Source organism: Hemiscyllium ocellatum, chromosome 34 (assembly GCF_020745735.1).
Source record: "Hemiscyllium ocellatum isolate sHemOce1 chromosome 34, sHemOce1.pat.X.cur, whole genome shotgun sequence".
Lineage (NCBI taxonomy): Eukaryota > Metazoa > Chordata > Chondrichthyes > Orectolobiformes > Hemiscylliidae > Hemiscyllium > Hemiscyllium ocellatum.
This window is the reverse complement of record NC_083434.1, coordinates 23,652,470-23,673,723: the sequence shown is the minus strand read 5'-3', so window position 1 is coordinate 23,673,723 and position 21,254 is coordinate 23,652,470. Positions and strand designations below refer to the sequence as shown.

The following is a 21,254-nucleotide window of genomic DNA, read 5'->3' as shown; positions in this document are numbered from 1 at the left end:
TGCAGAGAAGAAAATGAAAGAAATAACAGACAGGTCACATTGAAGCATTGAGCACAATGTGTCTGAAGAGAAGCCACAGACAATTACACCTAATTGACAGTAGGTGACAGTTGCGGTCGGGAAGAGATTGAGTGAAAGTAAGTTTAGTATGAACATTCCAGAACAATCCTAGTATTCTAACCTTGTACCTTTCAGAGGCATCTGAATTAAGGCATGTAGTCAATGCAGCTCTCGCTTAAAACTGTCTCGTGTCCAAATTCTCTTGGAATCTACTATCTCCTGGGCCAGAGAGATGGCAACACAGCCAAGAATATTGTGGACTATAAGGGAACTTGTGGGGCTGAGGCCAGATGATAAACATTCAAAACTTTCCCTCAGTGCTCCTGAAGGAAACGCAAATGATAAAATGTTTATGGATTAACATTTACGGTCACAGTGGAGGAATTATTATTGTACCCACAATCGTCTCAGAAATGTGAATGTTATTGCATTTTGAATAGTTATGGTCACTGAAGAGCGATTGTCATTGCATTTGTAATATTTATATTGATGGAAAGTGATCAGTATTGTGTTTGTAGTATTTAATTTGTTTCTATATTGGCAGAGACAGATTTTGTAGTTTTATATTTTTATTAATTAAAGCATAATAACTATGCATTGAGGCATCAGCTTTCCTAGAATATGATTTATTTACTAAACTGTCATATAAAATTAATGAAAATACTTTCAGCAATATATTTAAATGTTTATACTCACTCTGTCAAAACATATAGTTCTCAGAGATAATTGGCTATTTCAATAGACTTTTGGAGATGAAACTACAAATAATATGGAACACGTGTGGATAAAATGAATTGAGCCACTGGCCAGCCATAACTGAAAATGCAAAGCAGATTTTAGAGACTAAATGGCACCCTCTTACAGGTCATTCTGCTATAATGTGCCAGTTGTGTTCTTCTACAACCTTGCACTATAGAGAATTGCACTATGGAAAACCGCTATAGAAATCCCACTGTTGAAGATCGCTAATAGGAAATCACTATACCCATTCAGTAGAAAGTTTGCATTATTTAAACATTGCCCACAATTCATCAATCACGTTATAACCAATTCATGCTGACAAAACACGCATTACAACAGGACAACTGGTACTTCTATCACTCCTATGATTTTCCTAATAACTTGCCTTTACTATTGACCTTTGGTTCTTCTTCTTCGACGTCTTGCATCATGTCTTGCACTCTGGAATGAAAAGGTAATACATTAGTCACTGACCAACACATATATGAGTGTTCAATGTCTGGTACTAAATATCAATAAAACATACCGCTCTAACTTTGCTGAGGTACTGATATTTCCTGTTCCCTGAGATTTTATTCGTTCACATTCCTTCAGTAGAGATGCAGGTGGATACTTATTGATTCCCACTGTAAAATTACAAACAGACTTTCTCTTTACTAGTGAATCCACATCAAAGTAAAACCCAAGATAAGCTTCCGTGTATTACTCCATTCAGAGAGAACTGTAGATAAAGACGTGACCCAGAAAGTAATACTTCTGTGTCACAAACATCAGTTGCCAACAAGTTTACATTCCTATTGGAGAGACTGGTCTTCCTTCTATGAAGCATGCCATGAAGCCCAGTATTGATTTCAAAATTAATAAAAGAACAAGAGATTTGACCTTATTTGTTTGGGATTGAGTTAATAAAGATGCTTCTTTCCATTTCCTGATTCATCAATGAGTGGCTTTTCCTGCGATTTCTTTGCCAATTTGCATTTTATAGTTAATTATCCCTGTACATCACCAGGGACATAATTGGAAAACATAAAGAGGGCTACGTAGCCAGAACAGACTAACAACTTACATTTATCATCAATGTGTTCAGGGAGGAAATGGGGTGAAATGGATGTATTTTAAATAAAATCCCAAATACTTCAACCATGGGGCAGAGTTAGGAATGATACTGTTTCAGATTTTGGCAGACCCATAATTTATTCAATGCCAAGAATACTGGTGGCCTTGTACACAACTCATAGCAAGTTAACATGAAGATCCTATAAAAGCTCTTAAATAGGATTGCAAAGGATTTATGGCACAGAAAGAGATTATTCTGACAATTAATCCATGCTAATGTTCATGCTCCAGTTGACCTTCTTTCTAATTTTTCTCATGTAAATCTAGCATTGGAACCATCTATTCCCTTCTCTGTTATATGCCTTGCTAGTTTCCCTTTAATGCATCTACACCATCTACTCCAGTCCTGGGATCAAATTCCTCATTCTTGTGAGTCTTTGGATGAACACATTTCTTGAATTTATACTGGAATTCTTGGTGACTATTTAATATTGCTGGCCTCCAGTTATGCCTTTCCCCAAAATAGAACAAATACTATCTTTATATGCAGGCTATTCAAAGTTTTGTAATTTTAATAACCTTTATTAGATCTTACCGCAGCCTTCTTCTTGAAGAATAAAGAGACACAGCTTTTCAATCATTACCTGATGAGCATACCTACTCAATTCTGATATAATCCTTGTAAATGTTCTCTTTACCCTTTTCTGTCCTTCTTATGTTTTTATTATTTGGTGACTGGAATTGTACAGAGTAGAAGTCTAAAGGTTTAACATAATCTTACATTTCAATTTTGTACTTCCAGGAAAAATAGACAGTGTTTTTACTTTGGTGGTTAACTTTGTGTATGGTCTTGCTAACCTGTGATAGAATATAAACATATCAATCACTAAACATTCTGTTGTTCCTCCATCCCACCTAGTCTTGCATCTTTCAATTAATTAGCAATCTTCCTATTCCAACCAAACGTACTACCTCACATTTAGCAGTGTTGAACGTTAATTGCCAATGATTTGCCCATTGTGTAAATTTTTGTTGCAGTCCTCTTCAGTATTAACTATTTTCCCTATGCACCAAATTGAGTCTGAACAGCAAGTTCAGAAACTGTTTTAGATTCCAAAGTCTGAATCATTAAAGGAAATGATGAACAGCAGTGGTCACAGGTTTTTAAGGGACTTGTCATCTTCTCCCAATCTTCTAACCTTGATGGCCACCAGCTGCTTTCTGTCTTGAAGCCAGTCAGCAATCCATCCAATCCAAACTAATTCATTCATCTATTTCAAGGTATCTCATTGAAAGCCTTTGGAAAATCCAAAGACAAATTACTCCACACTATATTACCGCCTCAAAAAAATTCCTCTTTAAAATCCATGCAGACTTCATGAATTTATCTTTTATTCTTAGATGGTCTTTGATTCTCTCCTGTGTTAAGAATTCCATTGTGTTTCTTATCTCTGATGTTAAGCTGACTGGATCATAATTTCTTAAACCACATTGGAGCCCTTCTTCAAGGTAGGAATTGGATTAGCTATCCACCAGTCCCCTGACACTAGATCTTTTCTCTAATGATTTATTGATTATAAGTAGTAATGCCTCTGCTATTCTCTAAATTCTTTTAAATTACTTGGATGCAATACATCTAGTTATCTATGTCATATCTGCTTTCTCTGCACAGGTGCTGCCAGACCTGCTGAGTTTCTCCAGCAATTTCTGTTTTTGTCTTATGTTATCCTGCTTGTTCGTTAATAGATAATAGATAATAGACAATAGGTGCAGGAGTAGGCCATTCTGCCCTTCGAGCCAGCACCACCATTCATTATGATCATGGCTGATCACCCTCAATTAGCATCCTGTTCCTGTCTTACTCCCAATACCCCTGATTCCACTATCCTTAAGAGCTCTATTCAACTCTTTCTTGAAAGTATCCAGAGACTTGGCCTCCACAGCCTTCTGGGGCAGAGCATTCCATACGCCCACCACTTTCTGGGTGAAGACGTTTCTCCTCAACTCTGTTCTAAGTGGCCTACACCTTATTTTTAAACTGTGTCCTCTGGTTTGGGAAATGGTCCTATTCCAATGCAGCATGAAGTTTTTAGTGATGTACTTGTACAATATTTTACATTCATCGATAACTTGATTTCTTTGTTCCATTTTACCTTCCTAGTGTTTTCGACTTCCCTCTTAATCTCTTTTATCATATGCCCTTCTGCTGCCTATGTGCTTAACATTCATCTCTTTCAAAACCCTGTGCAGCTCAGTTATATGATTATTCGTCCATAGATTCTCATTAGGGTATACCTGCAGTTTGTTATACAATCATAGAATGCCTACAGTGTGGAAGAGGCCATTTGACTAATCAAATCCACACTGACCTGCAGAAAGCATCCCACTCTGACTCACCCCATCCCCGTAACCCTGCATTTCCCATGGGTAATCACCCTAGCTTGCACATCTTTGGAGCAAGGGAAGAAACTGGAGCACACAAAGACAGAGAGAACGTACAAATGTCACATAGTCACCTGAGGGTGGATTCAATCCTGGGTTCCTGGCACTGTGAGGCAGCAGAGCTAACTCCTGAGCCACTATGCCAGCCACAAACATTTCATTAACTAAACTAACTCTACCAGCCTTGGAAAGAATACAATCAGATGGAGATCTGTTGTTAAGGGTTGTCCTATATGGGGAGACTGAGTACACTATGCCTACATTCTCTAGATATTAGAAGATTAATTGCCAAGACACTTGACAGGGGAGATGCTGGTCGGTCCAAAATTGGGGCTCAGTCTCAAAATAGAGGGTCCGTCATTAGGACTGAATTATGGATAAATGATTTTACTGAGGGATATGAATCCTCTGCTGGGAATGAGGATGCAAGATGGTAAAAGCAGACCAAATGCAAGTACCACTGCCTCTACAGATACTGAAGATGTTGGCAAATCTTGGGAACTATGAGTTCCCTTGCAAGTTTTAGGCAGGGTGTGGGAGAGAAATTTAAATGATAATGTGGGAAAAATGCCTCAGCAAACCTCTCCTCACTGGCCAGAGGAGAGGAGTTAGTAACAATGCAGAAAACAAACCTTTCCCACAGCTCCCCCCAACTATTCCAAAAGGCAGCATCCTGAAGCAGTTCCCACCTTCTTCCTGCCATTTTGCAAACTAAATAATAATGAGAAGCCTACCACAATCTACTTATGGTGTGGGTCGAATAAAGTCCGGGTTAATTGAGTTTTTAGCTCGCTCAAATGGCCCTTTATTATTCATCTATATATGGTGAGTGGGCTGTTGATTTTGATTCAAAAATACATTACTGGAAAAGCTCAGCAGGTTTGACAGCATCTGTGGAGAGAAATCAGAGTTAACCCTTTGGGTCCAGTGACCTTCCTCAGAACTGATGGTAGCTTGGAAAAAGTTGTTTTTATACAGAGGTGGGGGGGGGGGGGGGGGGGGGGGGGAGGGGTGGTGGAGTGGGAAGGATGAAGTGACAGGGTCCAAGGACAGAGAAGAACAGTTGGACAGACAGAGGAGTGAATAATGATCAGCCCAGAAGAATGAATAGCTACTAATGGGGACTATTAGTGGGTCACAATGGATTGTGTGTAATAGTGGACCATGTGATAACAAGGCCTGTAGCGTGCGTTTGTGTAAGGACATGAGAGAAGATGTCTCGAGCCCTTATTATCACACTGTCTGCTATTACACACAAGCCATTATTGTGCTGCCAGTCCCCCTGAGTTTTTCTAGCAATTTATGCTTTTGTTTCTGATTTCCAGCATCCACAGTTCTATCGGTTTTTATTGTCGGTTTTGGCACATGCCCACTCTTCATTTCATGTTCGTGAGCTGAAGGGTGAGTGGAAAGGTGGTGGGCTGTATAAGAAACTCAACAAACATGCCCCATACCCCAGCTACAAACACATCGGGCAGGGGGCATGTATTATCCACCTGGGGAATTGTTTACAAGGCTGACAGATTTTGGGAACTAAGTAACGTTGGATAATTTATGCACCAGTGACGACTGGCACCACACTCAGCAGTAGGATTTTGTCTTTTTATTCTCGCATGGGACATGGGCATCACTATTACCTGTCCCTAGTTGTCCATGAGAAGGTGGGGTGACCTGCCTCATTGAACATGGGTCTCTGGGTCACACTGTGCAAGTTTCACTCAAGAGACTTGAACACAAATACTGATATTGAGGTTGCTACACTGATGGAAGGTCTCTCTTCTGGGGGGCATTTTAAACAGTTGCCAGATATAAAAGAAGGGAGAAAGAGAGCACTGCAGATACTGGAGATCAGAGTCAAATAGTGTGGCACTGGAAAAGCACAGCAGGTCAGACAGTACCTGAGGAGCAGGAGAGTTGACGTTTCAGGCATAAGTTATTCATCGGAAAGATGTTAGGGCACTTTGTAGAAGATAATCACAGGGGGTCTCCTAGTGACTAAGTGAATATTTATCCTTCAACTAACATCACTGAAGTACCTTGACATGTATATCATTGCAGTTTGAGAAAGATTTTTATATTGAAGCAGTTGAGGTTACCTTGTTGAAAGTTTTTAAGTTAAAGATAGATAGACTTTTGAACAGTAAAGGAATGAAGGGTTATGGTGAGCGGGTGGGTAAGTGGAGCTGAGTCCATGAAAAGATCAGCCATGAGCTAATTAAATGGCAGAGCAGGCTCAATGGGCCAGATGGCCTACTCCTGTTCTCGGTTCTTATGTTGTCTTATTTCCCACAGCATGACAATGGAATGCATTTCAAAAACACTTCATTGGCTGCAAAATGCTGAGGTTGTGAAATAAACACCATGAATTTCTTCCTTTGTTTCAAACAAATTGGACAATTTGAAGTCATTGGTGTTTCATATACACGGTAAAGAAAGTAGGCTTTTAAATGTATCTGAGTCAAATGTTGCTGCTGATTATTTGTCACTGAGATTTTAGATTTCCTCTGCTTGAATTGTGAAATATTTGCTCATAATAAATAGGAGAACCTTGCAGTCAAAAGTTTATATCATTCCCAGTTTACAAAGTACATGTTAATATAAAACAGTCCTATCATCACTGCTGCCTTGATGCTGAAATTGGCAAAGGAAAATTTATCCCTAAATTTGTCACTTCTGTCCTTGTTATATTCAGTGACTAAGTTGGGAACAGATGTCTCAGCTCTGTTCTCATTGTATTCATCAACATAAAATCATGTAAATAATTCATTCTTATTCATTTAACTTAGAGCAAGACATGACTGGATTGAATTTGCACTATGATTTTATGAATAGTAAACATAACACTGTCTGGCTAGGCTGTATTTTTGAATTTTTCTAATGTTGCTTGCACTTACTTGCAAGATGTTTCAGAAAAGCCATTGTAAACTTTTGTGCGTATTCAATTTCATCCTTCTGGACTCTATCCAGATGAATGAGATGTTGATCAGAAGGAAAACTAACAAACTCCTTCAGGGCTGCAACATTAGCTACCTTCCCGAGGGCTAATGCAAACATTACAAAACCTTTACATTTGGCATCTTGAGATATTTCCAGCAGTTTTTTCTCATCGATACTTGTTTCTTCTGAAAATATTGTAAAGAAAACCTTTTGCTGAGTTGAGAAATTTGAGATGAGGTTTTTCAAGCTCCACTCAATAGCACTGCCAATGCCAGAGGGGCTCTCTAGTTGATTGGATGAATGTTGGATGTGTCTCTTCTTCAGCGTTTTTGCAGTATAATCCAAAACTCCAAACTCTAGGTTAAGTGAATCTTTCCCGTATCTTGGTGTCTGCTGCACCACAGCCAGCCGGGTGTTTGAGTCTGTGGAATTTATAAACTCAATAATCGTTGATTGTAGGAAACGCCGAATATTTTCAGAGTTTTCAGGTTCCATTTGCTGCAGATCATCGACTATGATTGTGAAGTCCAAGTTCACTGGAAAAACAATGGAGCTTCTGGCTGTTGGACAGTCAGAAGATGGCTCACACACATCTGTGAAAGAATACAAAAGTCCTGAGCTTACTTATGGCCAATCAACATTTTGGACACATGTTGCTTAGCTATTACTGTCAGATTCCATACAAATAGAATCAACATTTTAAAAAAATTAAACATTTTGAACACAATTTTACATCTGTCACAATATACAATTCATACTGATCTCCCATTATGCTGCCCATGTCTGCTGAAGACCAACAGTAGTTTTCGAATTTGTTTGAGATGAAAGGGCAGGGGATGATTTTGCCCAAGTGAATGGAATTCAGTTCCCTCCCTGAATTTACATGTTGTGTTCATCATTAGATCTACTTTCGTCACAAGTTACAATGCCATATTTATAATGTAAAAACTGTCTAATCCCGTAATTTCACATTTTCAGTGCTGTAGCACCTCAAGTGGTGGAATTGTGAAATGTACCACAACTAAGTTTATACAAGCATTTTCTGTTGTGAATGTGCACAGCTGAAATATTGTGCATCAAATGTAATACTGTCATCAGGGAAGATGACCAAAAGGTTTGTCAAAGAAGTAGCCATTAAACACAATCTTAAAAAGAGCAAATAATTGAGAGTTTGAGAGGGGAAAACATAGACTTTAGCCAGCTGAAAATATAGCTGCCAAAAGTGATAAATTTAAAATTAGGGATGTGAAAGGGACTAGAATTCAAGAATCACAGTGATTCTTTAAACTTCTAGGATTGGAAGAGGTTATTTGGATATGAATGAGTCACTCTTGGAGGGATTTCAAAACAAAGATTTTAAAACTGAGGTATTATCAGACTGACAGCAGGTACAGGAATAATGGGGGAATGAGATCTGAAGCATGTTAAGATGTGGGCAGTAGAAGTTTGGGTGAACAAAAATTGAAGTAGGGTGGAAGATGGAAGGCTTGGAGAATATTGGATTGGTCGTCTTTAGGATTTCAGCAGCAGATGAACACAGGCTAGGTTAGAGTTGGACAACGTTGTGTAAGTAGAAGTTGACAATCTTGGTAATGGAGCTGACAGGTGTTTTTTAAGTTCAGTTAGGATCAAATACAATAGCAATTTTGCAAACATATTGATCTGCTCCATATTGTTGCCAGAATAGAAGGAGAGAGTGAGGTTTGTAACAGGAACCAGAAATCTTCCCCACAATTAACTGGAGGAAATGCTTTCCCATCTAATACTGGATGTTGAACCCAATGTGTGGCAAATCAGAGATGATGGAAGAATTCATTTTGGGAAGAAAAGATGGGGGCTGGTGAGATAAAGCTGAGTCAGTGATCTGGATGTGTTTCTGCAGATATTGTGAGGAGTAGCATATAGATGAGAAATAGAAGGAGGTTAAAGATAGTTTCTTGGGGACTTCTTAGGTAATGGTCCTGGAGTGGAAGGAGAAGCCCTTGTCAGTGGTGCTTTAGTTATGATTGATAGTTAAGTTTGGAACCTGCATAACAACAGTACAATTCAGTGGGAGATACTTTGGCAATGGTTGTTGTGGCCAACTGTAGCAAAGGCTACACATAGGTTGAAATGGATGATGAGGGACAGTCTGTCATCAGTCACAGTCACAAAAATAGCATTTGTGTGTTTGAGAAGAGCCAATTAGGTATTGTCCTAAAGTCCGACTGGAGACTGTCAAATATAGAATTACAGAAAATAAATAGACACAACTTTGGAAAGTGATAACACTTTGAAATGGAAAGGGAGATTGGAGGGTGTTGCTAGCCAATTGTTTGGTCTGAACAGGTTTACAAGAGTAGGGGATAGATCTCATGGACATGGCGTGTTTATTGAAAGCAAGGCAACAGATAGCATAGAGTCTGGAGAAAGATGCAAGGTGAGGGTAAAAGCAGAGGTCCATGGGGATGTCTGACCCAGTGACTTAGCAGAAGGGTGGATGGCAAAATAAGGGCTTGTTCTTGTTACAAAAATGTTGGTGAGCCCCTCACATTTGTTGGAGGTGAGGGCAGAGAGAAGGCAGTTTAATCAGAATATGTAATACAGGCTATTAGTTATCATTGCATTCCTCCATCTTCAAACTATTTAAGGATGCTTCAATGAAAGCCATAACTGCAGGAAATACTGAGCAGCTGTGGAGAGACAGAAACAGGCCAACACTTGAAGTCTGCGATCTTGCCTGAGAACCTTGTAACATCATAAGAAGAAACAGGAGCAGAGGAGTAGGCCATTCATTGAGCCTGTTCCGTTATTGAGTCAGAACATGGCTGATCTCTTTGTGACCTTGAATCCACTTTCCTGCCTGCCCACCCCCCTCATAATCCATATTTAACTGATTCACCCTTGAATGTATTTAATGACCCAGCCTCCGCCACTCCTGCAGAAGAGAATTATAAAGACTACTGACTCTCTGATTGACCAAATTCTGCCTCTGCTCAGTTTTTAAATGGACACCCCTTATTTTCTTACTCATTTGTGACTTTCCCCATGATTGGCACCATCCTCTTGGCATCTACCTTGTCAAGCCTTCAATATCTTTCATCTGGTCCAATGCGTGCCTAAATCATTCATTTACCAAAGATGTTCCAACTAGTGCACATGGGAAGCTTTAATGGGAAAAGTGTGTTAGAAGCGCACCTGGATGTAAGAATTTTACTTAATTAAAAATATGATAAATCTGAAAACTTACCATAGCATAATGTGCATAACTGGATGCGGCGTAACATTTCTTGCGATCTTGCGGTCTGCCTTGGCAATACAGTCACTGCATCCTTGTACAAAATAAGGAATAAAAATATCAAAAAGTCAAGACTATTAAAAACCATTTAAGGCTGATAAATGCAACAAAGAAATTCAGTGACAGTGTGATTTGCCATCCGGAATACAGAGTGGGAAGGAGGGAACCAGGGCCAGAAGTGATCTCAGCAGACAAGTCATTTTTTTAAAACACCAAATTTCCCAGGTGGGAAGATCCCAAGCAGCAGCCTGAACATCACCTAATTTTTTCATCCCTAGTTCTGGAAACTGAGTGGAGGAGTAAAACTGAGGCTTGGGCTTTCTTGGACTTGTGTTAGTGTTGCCAGTGGGGATGTGTCAGCATGGAATGGGCTTGTTTCAAACAAGCCATGTGCTCACACTGACTGATTCTCACCCAGAGGTAAAATGAGGGCTTTTATTACCAACAATCCCAACAAGAGGAATATACTTGAGGATTTTGAAAGGATAGTGGTAAAATATATTTTCTGCAGGGCCTCGTTCATGATACAGAAAACCGTACCCCCCAAGATCTCGATCAGCTGAAATACTCAGAAAGAGATGTTTTAATATTCATTATGTGTATTATGACAGTGAGCAACAGAAGAAAATAAACAGCTTTAAATCTACAGATTGCATACATTTCTATGCATCAAATGGATTGCTCCAATCTGGATGATTGGGTTACACGAGAGGATTAAGTACGGGGTGGCACAGTGGTTAGCAGTAGTCCTCACAGCGCCATGGACCCGGGTTTGATTCCAAACTCAGGTGACTTTCTGTGTGGAGTTGATATGTTCTCCTTGTGTCTGCATGGGTGTGCTCTGGTTTCCCCCCATAATCCAAAGGTGTGCAGGTTATGTGGATTGGCCATGGAAAATGCAGGGCTGGAGGATTGGTCTGGGTGGGGTGCTCTTCGGAGGGTTGGTATGGGCCAAATGGCCTGCTTCAACACTGTATGTATTCTATGAAAATGCATGTGAGGTGAGGCTGAAGGAGACTAGAAGAAACTCAGACACGGAATTCTAACATATTTGACTTTGCCTTTGCCTTGTGGGATAGTGATTCATCAGGAGTTAACAGAAGCGAATTTAAGTTGAATAAGCTGTGAAACACTGTTTTAAAAACCAGAATTCCCAGAAATGAAAGTTCTTAACTGAAGAGACATGTTTGATTACAGAAGTCAAGCACAATTCTGCCAAAAAGGTGCAGCCAGTCTTCAAGTGCCATAGCCACAGAACCAATGATGAATACATAGTCTTCTCTCTCAAAGCCAGCTCTGCTTATCTCTGCTCTACCTTTGAAAGCAACTTCCAACTATTTCAACTACAGAAACTGTCACAACTGCTGAATTCTGACTTCAAGTTTATAATCCCTTCTTGTCAAAGTAGAAATCTTCATGTGAGTAAAAAGTATGCAACATGAATGCATATCCATCTTTTTCAGTATCTTTTATCTATTTTATATATCTGTTTATTAACAAACAACTTTCGTGTTTTTACTGAGAACTTTGAGCAATAAACTAAAGTTTGACATTGTTCAAAAGTAACACTTGCTGCTAGTTACTTTTGATACTGAAAACTAAATAAAATTCTCAAAAGGAGGCTTAATGGGCTACATAATTCACAGAATGAAGAAATTAACAATTCACAGTTGACTGACCACACTGTGGAAATGCCTGGTGTTAGTGACCTCACCCAGATAGTAATCTGGTGAAATGCAATGTTATTAAATAAGCTCATTTTTACATTACTTTGATGCCTGTAGAACTGAATCAGGTGGGTTCTATAAATGATGAAAGGTCGATGCCTTGAGATTACCACCCAAGGAATGAAGTGAGAAATGGTACCCCTACATTACCCACATGCAGATTTCCACCGATGTCAGTACTGGAGGAGGAAGGTGAGTAGTGGTACCAATACAATTCAATCCTATCCCTCCCTTCCCCCATTTGTGAGACATACCAATCTCTGCCAGCAACAGATCAACCAAATGGCCAGCAACACTTTCTTCCCACCATTAGAAGGTGAATCCTTTTTGGCATTGTGACAGCCCTAATGGCAACATGCTGATGGAACTCAGACAAACCCAGGGGGTCACAGTGGGTTGGCTTGGTAGACCTGAGAAAGAGTCGCCGAGAGTGTGGTGCTGGAAAAGCAATCCAAGGAGCAGGAAAATCGACATTTCGAGCAAAAGCTCTTCATCAGGAATTTGAGAAAAGGGAGTTGGGAGTGGACAGGCCAAGAAAATGTTGGGGTAATAGGGGACAGGTTTGTGTGGTGGGAAGGACTGTCTTGATGTGGGCCCAATGGGCATCATGGACTTGTAAACATGGAGCCGTACTGGCCTGAAGACCATTCAGTTAGGTTTGACTTGGTGAAAATTCCAAGTAGCGGGGTGAAATGATCCCTAGATTGACACTATTAGCTATTTCTGGGCCCCATCTGATCCATGCTCTGATAAAGCTCTTGGCACTCGCCTGGCATTTATAAAGTGCATTATGGAGCTCGAGAAATAAGGTTTGGCTCCAGTATCATGGTACCTCAAAGTACTGGAGATGTAAAACCAGTTGTGCCTGTGTAAGATCTCCAAATCCAGTCTGACAGCAGTATGCTCTCTGAAGCCAACTGGCCAAACATTGAGACACAAACCACTCAAAACCACCTCTGCTTGTCAGGGCACATTGCTCGAATGTATGACACCAAAGTCCCAAAGCAACTGCTCCACTCAAGAGCTCAGTCACAGCAGAAAGCTTCCAGAAGGCAGCAGAAAGGTTCCAGAAATATCCTCAGAGCATCCGAGAAGAGATCAAACATTCCTGCCACCTCGCGGGAGACACTGGCTTGTGCTCAAGCAAAATAGAGAACATTCATCTGGAAAGGTACCTCAAGCATTGGAGACTTTGTTAGAACCACGCAGAGGGAAAGAAGTGGAATTGCAAAGAGCACAGAAACTGCTAAGCAACTCAACTAACCAAACCACCAGGAACCACCTGACCTCATGCACATACGAGCTACCTCAGAGTTCAATGAAAATCAGAGTGTAAATAAGTCCTCCTCAATCCTGAGGGTCTTAGTTAAGAGAAACAGAGTTCTCAAAGAGCACCCTATGCTGAGAGATGAAGGAAAGGTTTGTCGTATTTAGGATAATTACTTCAGTGGAGTCCAATAAAAGAAAACATTGTTTCCTTACCCCGAAAACCTGTTCTACTTCTTGGATGTTCCTAAAGGAGATGATGACTGGAATGACACCTGTAGCAGTGAGCCGTTTATCAGCTTCAACTAAAGCCTCAATGTTTTGGGGTCCACCATTCGTGATGAAGACAGCTATTTTCTTCACAAGGAGACCGTTGCGAACTCGCTTAAAAGTATTTCTTGCAACAAACTCCATACCATCGCCAATATTCCGTCCGCTTCTTGATCGCGCAAATGTCAGTGCCTCCATTTCTTTCAGCAGTAACTGTTTTTTCCTAAAGTCTGAAAATCGAATGAAAGTCTCTGCCGCATTACTGTAGGTCAGCACTGCTACACGGGCCCCTATGGGACAGTTGCTTTCAGCGATGTTAATATTCTTGACAAAATCTATTACAATGGTCTTCATCCTTTGAAATATTGCTGGTGTAACATCTTCAGACACATGCAGAGCAAATGCCAACTCTGTGGGGTACGCCGGGCATATTCCTCTTCCTGGAACAACGCAGAGAATAAAATAGTTAAAGATGTAACTTACTCAAATGTGTGAGAGCTAAAACTCAAAGGAATTGCCAGTTGGCTATGAGAAATGCGTAAGGGAATTACTTACTTCTCGAACAACAAGCTGTAGGTACAAAAAAAACCAAATGTTAATATTTGAAAACATTGTCATTCTGGAATTCAATTCATTTCTTGGTGCAGGCTGTGTGCTTCTGTAAGTCCCTGCCCGAAACCCTCTGTTCAAACTTGCTCATATTTCCTTCTCCAGCTCTGCATTTACTTTTGGATCGCAGCTTTGTGCAATGTATTGCATCATGTTCTATGCTAAAGATATCATGAGCATAACCTCACTAATACTGTCTTTAACTCTGGACTGGGATCACATGCCAGTCCTGACGCCTGTGTCCTATCTGCCTGCATAACCTTCAGAGGTAGCTAATTGAGTTGTAATGCTGTGAGGACCCTGTCCAATACATGGGTGTGGTAGCACTCCTAATAAGGGATGAGATCAGAATATTAATAAGCAAGGATTTTCGTTCAAATCCTTGAATGTAGAAATTAAGTTTGGGTGGAGCCAAGAATCAACAAATAGACCAGCAACCAATCATGATAATTTTGGACATGGTATAAATCATGAAATTAGAAATATATGTAATATGGGTAAGACAGTAAGAATAGGCAACTTCAATTCACATAAAGACTGAGTAAATGTACCCACATTGAAAGCTTGGGTGAAGAATTCCTAGAATGTGTATGAGAATGAGGCTCTGGAGAAGTACCTTGAAGAACCAAGTTATGTCTTGGGGTTTTTTAGATTTAATATTATTGTAATAAGAAAGGGCTAATTAATATCCATTGTTTAAAAGGAGCTTTAGGAAAATTCTAATCATAATATGTTGGAAGAATAAAATCTAAAGCTAAATTCACATTAAGCTTGAATGTGATATTTTAAATTCTAAAACCAGTGACTTAAATCATAACAAAGGAAACTAAACAAGGTATGGGGTAGTTGGCTCTGGTATGTTGGGAAAATAAAATAGTTGACAGCTGGGTGGGAATGGCTAGTATTTAAGAAGAAGTTCAACAGATATACGTTCCTCTAAGGCACAAACAACCAGTGGGAAAGATGAACCAACTATGGACATTACAAGTAGAGATTGGAGAATTTATAGTGGCCAGTAGGCAAATGGTGGAGAAACTAAACTGTTACTTTGTGTCTAAATTCACAGGAGAGGATACAGAAAAGCTCCCAGAAATATTAGGCAACCAATGGGCTTATGGAAATATGGAACTGAAAGAAATTATTACTAATAAGAGGCAGGTACTTGAAAGGCTGACTGGATTGAAGCTTGATAAACCCCCTAGACTAGATAAACAACATCCCAGCGTGTTGAAAGAGGTGGCTACTAAGACAATCACAATATTATTGATATTGGAAAAATTCTCGCAGACTGCAAAGTCACAAATGCAACTCCATGATTTAAGGTGGAAAAGGGAGACTGTCAAACCTCAGGCCTCTCAGAGAAAGTTAAAATCTAACATAGAGAGATTATGATAACTGGACACTGAGAAAATAATGAGAAAATTGGGCAGCATAAACAATGATTTACAAAAGGAAAATTATGGTTGACTAAGCAGTCGGAAACTTTTTGGAATGTTACCTGTTGCACAGATAAACAAGTAGCTGTAGATATGGTCCATTTGGATGTTCAGAAGGTTTTTGAAGTCTCAGACTGGAGATTAGTAAATTTAATATTTGGATGGAATTAGGAGGAATATATAATTAGGAATGAGAACTGATTAACAGAGAAACGGCAGAGAGTAAATAAATGAGTTATCGTTAGGATCATAGATTGTTACCAGTCGGGTAGTGCAATGATCGGTGTTAGGACTGCAACTGTTCAAAATCTATACAACAATACAAATGAGTTGGATGTATGGAGCAATTGCAATGTAAGGTGACAAAGGTGCAAAGGGCTTCAAGTGAATTTGGAAAGACTATGTGAATTTTTTTATGCGTTAGTAGGATGTGGGCATTGCTGGCTGGACCATTTATCCCAATTGTCTTTCAGAAGGTGGTGGAAAGTTGCCTTCTTAAACTGCCTCAGTCCATTTGCTGTAGATAGACCCACAATGCTTTTGGGTAGGGAGTTCCAGAATTTTTAATTAACTGACACTGACGGAATGGCAATATATTTTCAAATCAAGATGGTGAGTGGCTTTAATGGAAAATCCAAGGTGGTGATGTCCTCATTCATTTCCTGCCATTGTCCTTTGAGATGTTCATGATCATGGCCCTGGAAGATGCTTTCTAAGGAGCCTTGGTGAATTGTCACAGTGCATCTTGTAGGCAGTATATCTTGCTGCTACTGAGTGTTGGTAGAGAGATTGAATGTTTGCGGATGTGGTGCCAATCAAGCGGGAAGTAGTCCATCACACTCCTTGCTAATGTCTTGTAGATGGTGGAAATGTTTTGGGGAATCACATGGGGGAATTCAGTGACGGTGATACCATTGAATGTCAAGGGATTCTCTCTGTTGCTGATGGTCATTGCATGGTATTTGTGTGGTGCAAATGTTACTTGCTACTTTTCAACCCAAGCCTGGATAAGGTTCAGTTCTTGTTGCACTTATACTGGAGTCACTGTACCCGAAATGCTGACTCTGATTTCTCTCCACAGATGCTTCCAGACCTGCTGAGCTTCTCCTGCAATTTCAGTTTCTTGTTTCAGATTTCCAGTTCATTCTTTTTTGTTATGGCTCAGATCTTATCGTACTGGTACATTGATTGCTTCTGTATCTGAGGAGTCAGGAATGGAATTAACATTGAGTAGTTATCAACAGATATTTCACTTCTAACTTTATGATGGAGGGGAGGTCATTGGTGAAACTGGTTGAACCCAGGACTCTACTTGAGCGCGCCCTGTAGAGTTTTCTTGGAGCTGAGATGATATACCTCCAATAATCACAGCCATCTTCCTATGTGCCAGGTATGACTCCAATCAGTGATGAGATTTTACCTGTAATTCCCAATGACTGCATATTTGCTAAGGGCTTCTTATGCCATGCCTTGTCAAAAGCAGCCTTGATGTCAAGGGCTGTCTCTCTCACCTCCCCTCTGGAATTCAGCTTTTTTGACCATGTTTGAACCAAGGCTGTATTGAGGTCAGGAGCTGAGTCAACCTGGAGAAACTCAAACTGGGCATCACTGAGCAGGTTGTTGCTGAGCAGGTTGTTGCTGAGCAGGTGCTGCTTCATCACTTTCTTGATAACTGAGGATATACTGATGGGGTACTATTTGGTTCAGTTGGATTTGTTTTGCTTTTTGTGTACAGGACATACCTGGGTAATTTTCCACATTGTCAGGTAGATGCCAGTATTATAACTGTACTGCAACAGCGTGCCTAGGGAGCAGCAAGTTCTGGATAATGTCGGAATGTTCTCGGCACTCACGGCCTTTGCTGTACCCAATGTCTGCCAGTGTTTCTTGATATCACATGGAGTGAACTGAATTGGCTGAAGGCTGGCATCTGTGATGCTGAGGTCCTCAGGAGGCCAAGATTGTGCTGGAGTACAATTCTGCTGCTGCTGACGGTGCACATTGTCTCATTGATGTCCGGTTGCTAGCTCTGTTCAAAATCTGTCCCATTTAGCACACTGACAGTGTCCTTAAACACAATGGAAGGTATTCTCAAGGTGAATATGGGACTTGCTCTCCACAAGGTCTGAGTGGTGCTCAATCTCATTGATAGTGTCATGAGCACATACACCTGCAGCCTGCAGATTGGGGAGGATATGATCAAAAACATTCTTCCCTCTTGTTGGTTTCCTCACCAACTGCTGTAGACCCAATCTACAGCTATGTCCTTTAGGACCCGACCAGCTTGATCAGTAATGCTGTTGCTGAACTACTCTTGGTGCTGGATATTGAAATCCCCCACCCAGAGTACATTCTGCACTCTTGTCACCTTCAGTGCTTCCTCCAAGTGTTGTTCACCATGGAAGAGCACTGGTACATTAGAGAGGGAGGAAGTGGGGTGCAATAGATGGTCATCAGAGAGAAGATTCTTTGCCATGCTTGATCTGATGCCATGAGACATTACTGGGCGCAGAGAGACAATGTGGAGGACTGCCAGGGCAAGTCTCTCTGGACTGTAGACTGCTGTGCCACCACTTCAGCTGCGTCTGATCTGCCAGCGGGACAGGGCATATCCAGGGATGGTGTTGGTGGTGGCTGGGACATTGTCTGTGAGTATTACTATTTTAGGCTGTTGCTTGATACATCTGTCAGACAGCCCTGCCAATTTTGGCACTAGCCCCTAGATATCAGGACAGATGTTGGACACAATCTCTACAGCTGAACATGTGTTGCTGGAAAAGTGCAGCAGGTCAGGCAGCATCCAAGGAACAGGAGATTCAACATTTCGGGCATAAGCCCTTCTTCAGAATCTCCTGTTCCTTGGATGCTGCCTGACCGCTGCGCTTTTCCAGCAACACATTTTCAGCTCTGATCTCCAGCATCTGCAGTCCTCACTTTCTCTACAATCTCTACAGCCTCCAACAAGATGACAGGGAGACAGGAATATGTCAGTTGGACGACTCGAAGGGCAGCTTTCAGAATTTTCTCACCCTCCCACCTCCAAAGCTACCTTGAAAGGTTGTTGATAAGATTCAGCCTCACCCAACTCTTAATTAATTTCAACATTTCCTCCTATCCTACATATGCAAATGGGATGAAATTAATAATTTACTTAACAGTAGCAACTGCAGTTTTTTTTGTGCAGGTGACAGATTTGAAAGGACAATATTCCTTTCTCCACCCAGTCCCTAATTAAACTCACACTGCTACCTTGTCTTCAGCTGCTTGTGGTGGGAAATCTCATGCTAATAAAAAGAAACCATTTTAACACTAAGAAATACAAAAGACTAAACTAATCAATCTTTGCAGAGGAGACCAGCACTTTAACCATACCTTTAAACAGTTAAAAATAAACCACACCAAGACAATCTCACTTCATTCACTCCTCACAGGCATGTTTAAGTAGGAACATAGGCCAAAGGATTTGTGATTGATAAAAAGCAAAGTCTGCTTTCTTGGAGAGTGGCTCATTTCTAATTGTCAGGTCGGGTTAGCTTTTAAACCTTTCCATTTAGGAATATTCTGATGGAAATTTAAAGCTCGAGATGTCCGTGGTTGCTCCCATCCGCCCAGTTAAAGGTCGGGGGGATGGATGAGCTTGGCTTCACCAGATTGTATGGTCATGGCAGTCAACTGCCTGAGGGTATAGATCTTAGAATCATCACAGTGGGAAACAGGACATTTGGCTCAACAAGTCCTCACCGACCCTCCACAGAGCATCCCACCCAGACTCATCCCATCCCTATAACCCTGCATTCTCATGGTTAATCCAGTTAACCCACACATCCCTGGACACTACAGGTAATTTAGCATGGCTAATCCACGTAACCTGCACATCTCTGGACTGTGGGAGGAAACCTACATTAACACGGGGAGAATGTGCAAACTTCTCACAGACAGTTGTCTGAGGCGGGAATTGAACTTGGGTTCTTGGTGCTGTGAGGCAGCAGCGCTACACACTGAGCCACCCTGTGGGGTCTGACATCACCAGCAAACAAGTCCACCCACAAGTGCTGCTGATCAATTAGAGAAAGACTGCAGCTCTCCTCTGCTGAATGGCAATGGGCCATGAAGAGTGGATAACCAAATTAAGTGGGGCAGCATTATAGGGGTCAGTCATTTAGGTCCTGGGGAGGTGGTGGTCATGGGAGAGAGGGGTAGTGACAAGTAGCCACAAAGGGTAATGGTAAGAAGCATGCAGTGAGAGACAAATGGGGGTGGCCTGAAGTCTACTACTGCCACATATTATCAACAGCTTGAGGAGGCCCTCCCTGTACTACTGGTTGGTTTTTAAGAGCTTTGATTAGTCCCAGGGTAGCTGGCCTGCCCAACACCTAACCTATCACTTCCAGCCAAGGTGGGTTGGTGATGGTCATGACACTCTGCTTCTGGAGACTTTGGCACCCTATTACCTAGCGGTCCACTCCCCAAAAATGTGCTGTCAACTTGAACACCATACTTACCACAATTCTTTCGAACATACGATATTAGTTCACATGGCTGTGATTAAAAAGTAGAAAAGTATGGCTTAGACAATGAACATTAAGAAGTGAATAAACTGTAAACATTTTTCATACATGTACAACGTGACCTACCGACATGGAAGTAATGCCATCCGGTCCTTTGTGGCCCTAGGATGAGGAGAAATGAAACAGTCGCTTTAGCAGGGTACAAAAACACTTGTTCATCACCTGTGACTTTCCAGTTTTGTTGTCCAAAATTAAGCATGGATATGAAATATTATAAAATATAACACTTGAGGAGGCAACAGCCAAATGGCATTACCACTGGATTGTTAATTCAGGGACCCAGCTAATGTTCTGGGGACATAGGTTCGAATCCCATCCTGGCAGGCGGTGGAATTTGAATTCAATAAAAATCTTGAATTGCGAGACTAATGATGACCATGAAATCATTGTCGACTGTCAGAAAATCTGATCTTATTCACTCATATTCTTGAGGGAAGGAAACTGCCACCCTGACCTGGTCTGGCCTACATGTGACTCCAGACCTACAGCAGTGTGTGTGACTCTTAACTGCACTCTGGGCAATTAGGAATGGGCAATAAATGATGGCCTAGTCAGCAACACCCTCATCCCATGAATGCATCAAAGAAAGACTTGAGTCAAAATGTTGTCCCTTAGAAATGTTGGAGATCCACGTGCCAAGTACACTGAGGTATCATAGTGCTGAGAAGAACCCTCTCTTTCAGGTGACAATCATCCAATCAACACATTGTACTGCTCAGGAAAAGCTGGAAGAGAAAAGAACTGGGGGCTAGGGTCGGCTGTCATGAAGATGGGACTGAGGAGGTTTGGCTGGGCTTAGATTATAGCTGCACATTTAGAAAAGCAGTTAGTCAGGAAGAGTCAACATGATTTCCTTTGAAGAAAG

General features: G+C 41.0%; 1 protein-coding gene across 1 annotated transcript in view; it reads right to left on the bottom strand.

Annotated features, from left to right (window-relative positions):
• The window catches only part of LOC132832331 (collagen alpha-6(VI) chain-like), a 182,892-nt gene that overhangs the window by 11,192 nt on the left and 150,446 nt on the right, over nucleotides 1-21,254 (bottom strand). The window contains exons 38-45 of the mRNA XM_060850253.1: nucleotides 20,456-20,491; nucleotides 20,324-20,360; nucleotides 14,332-14,346; nucleotides 13,723-14,216; nucleotides 10,466-10,547; nucleotides 7,194-7,829; nucleotides 1,328-1,427; nucleotides 1,187-1,242 (exon numbers count right to left, since the gene is read on the bottom strand). Of these exons, the coding sequence (XP_060706236.1) occupies nucleotides 1,187-1,242; nucleotides 1,328-1,427; nucleotides 7,194-7,829; nucleotides 10,466-10,547; nucleotides 13,723-14,216; nucleotides 14,332-14,346; nucleotides 20,324-20,360; nucleotides 20,456-20,491 (1,456 nt within the window). The remainder of the gene's footprint in view (nucleotides 1-1,186; nucleotides 1,243-1,327; nucleotides 1,428-7,193; nucleotides 7,830-10,465; nucleotides 10,548-13,722; nucleotides 14,217-14,331; nucleotides 14,347-20,323; nucleotides 20,361-20,455; nucleotides 20,492-21,254) is intronic.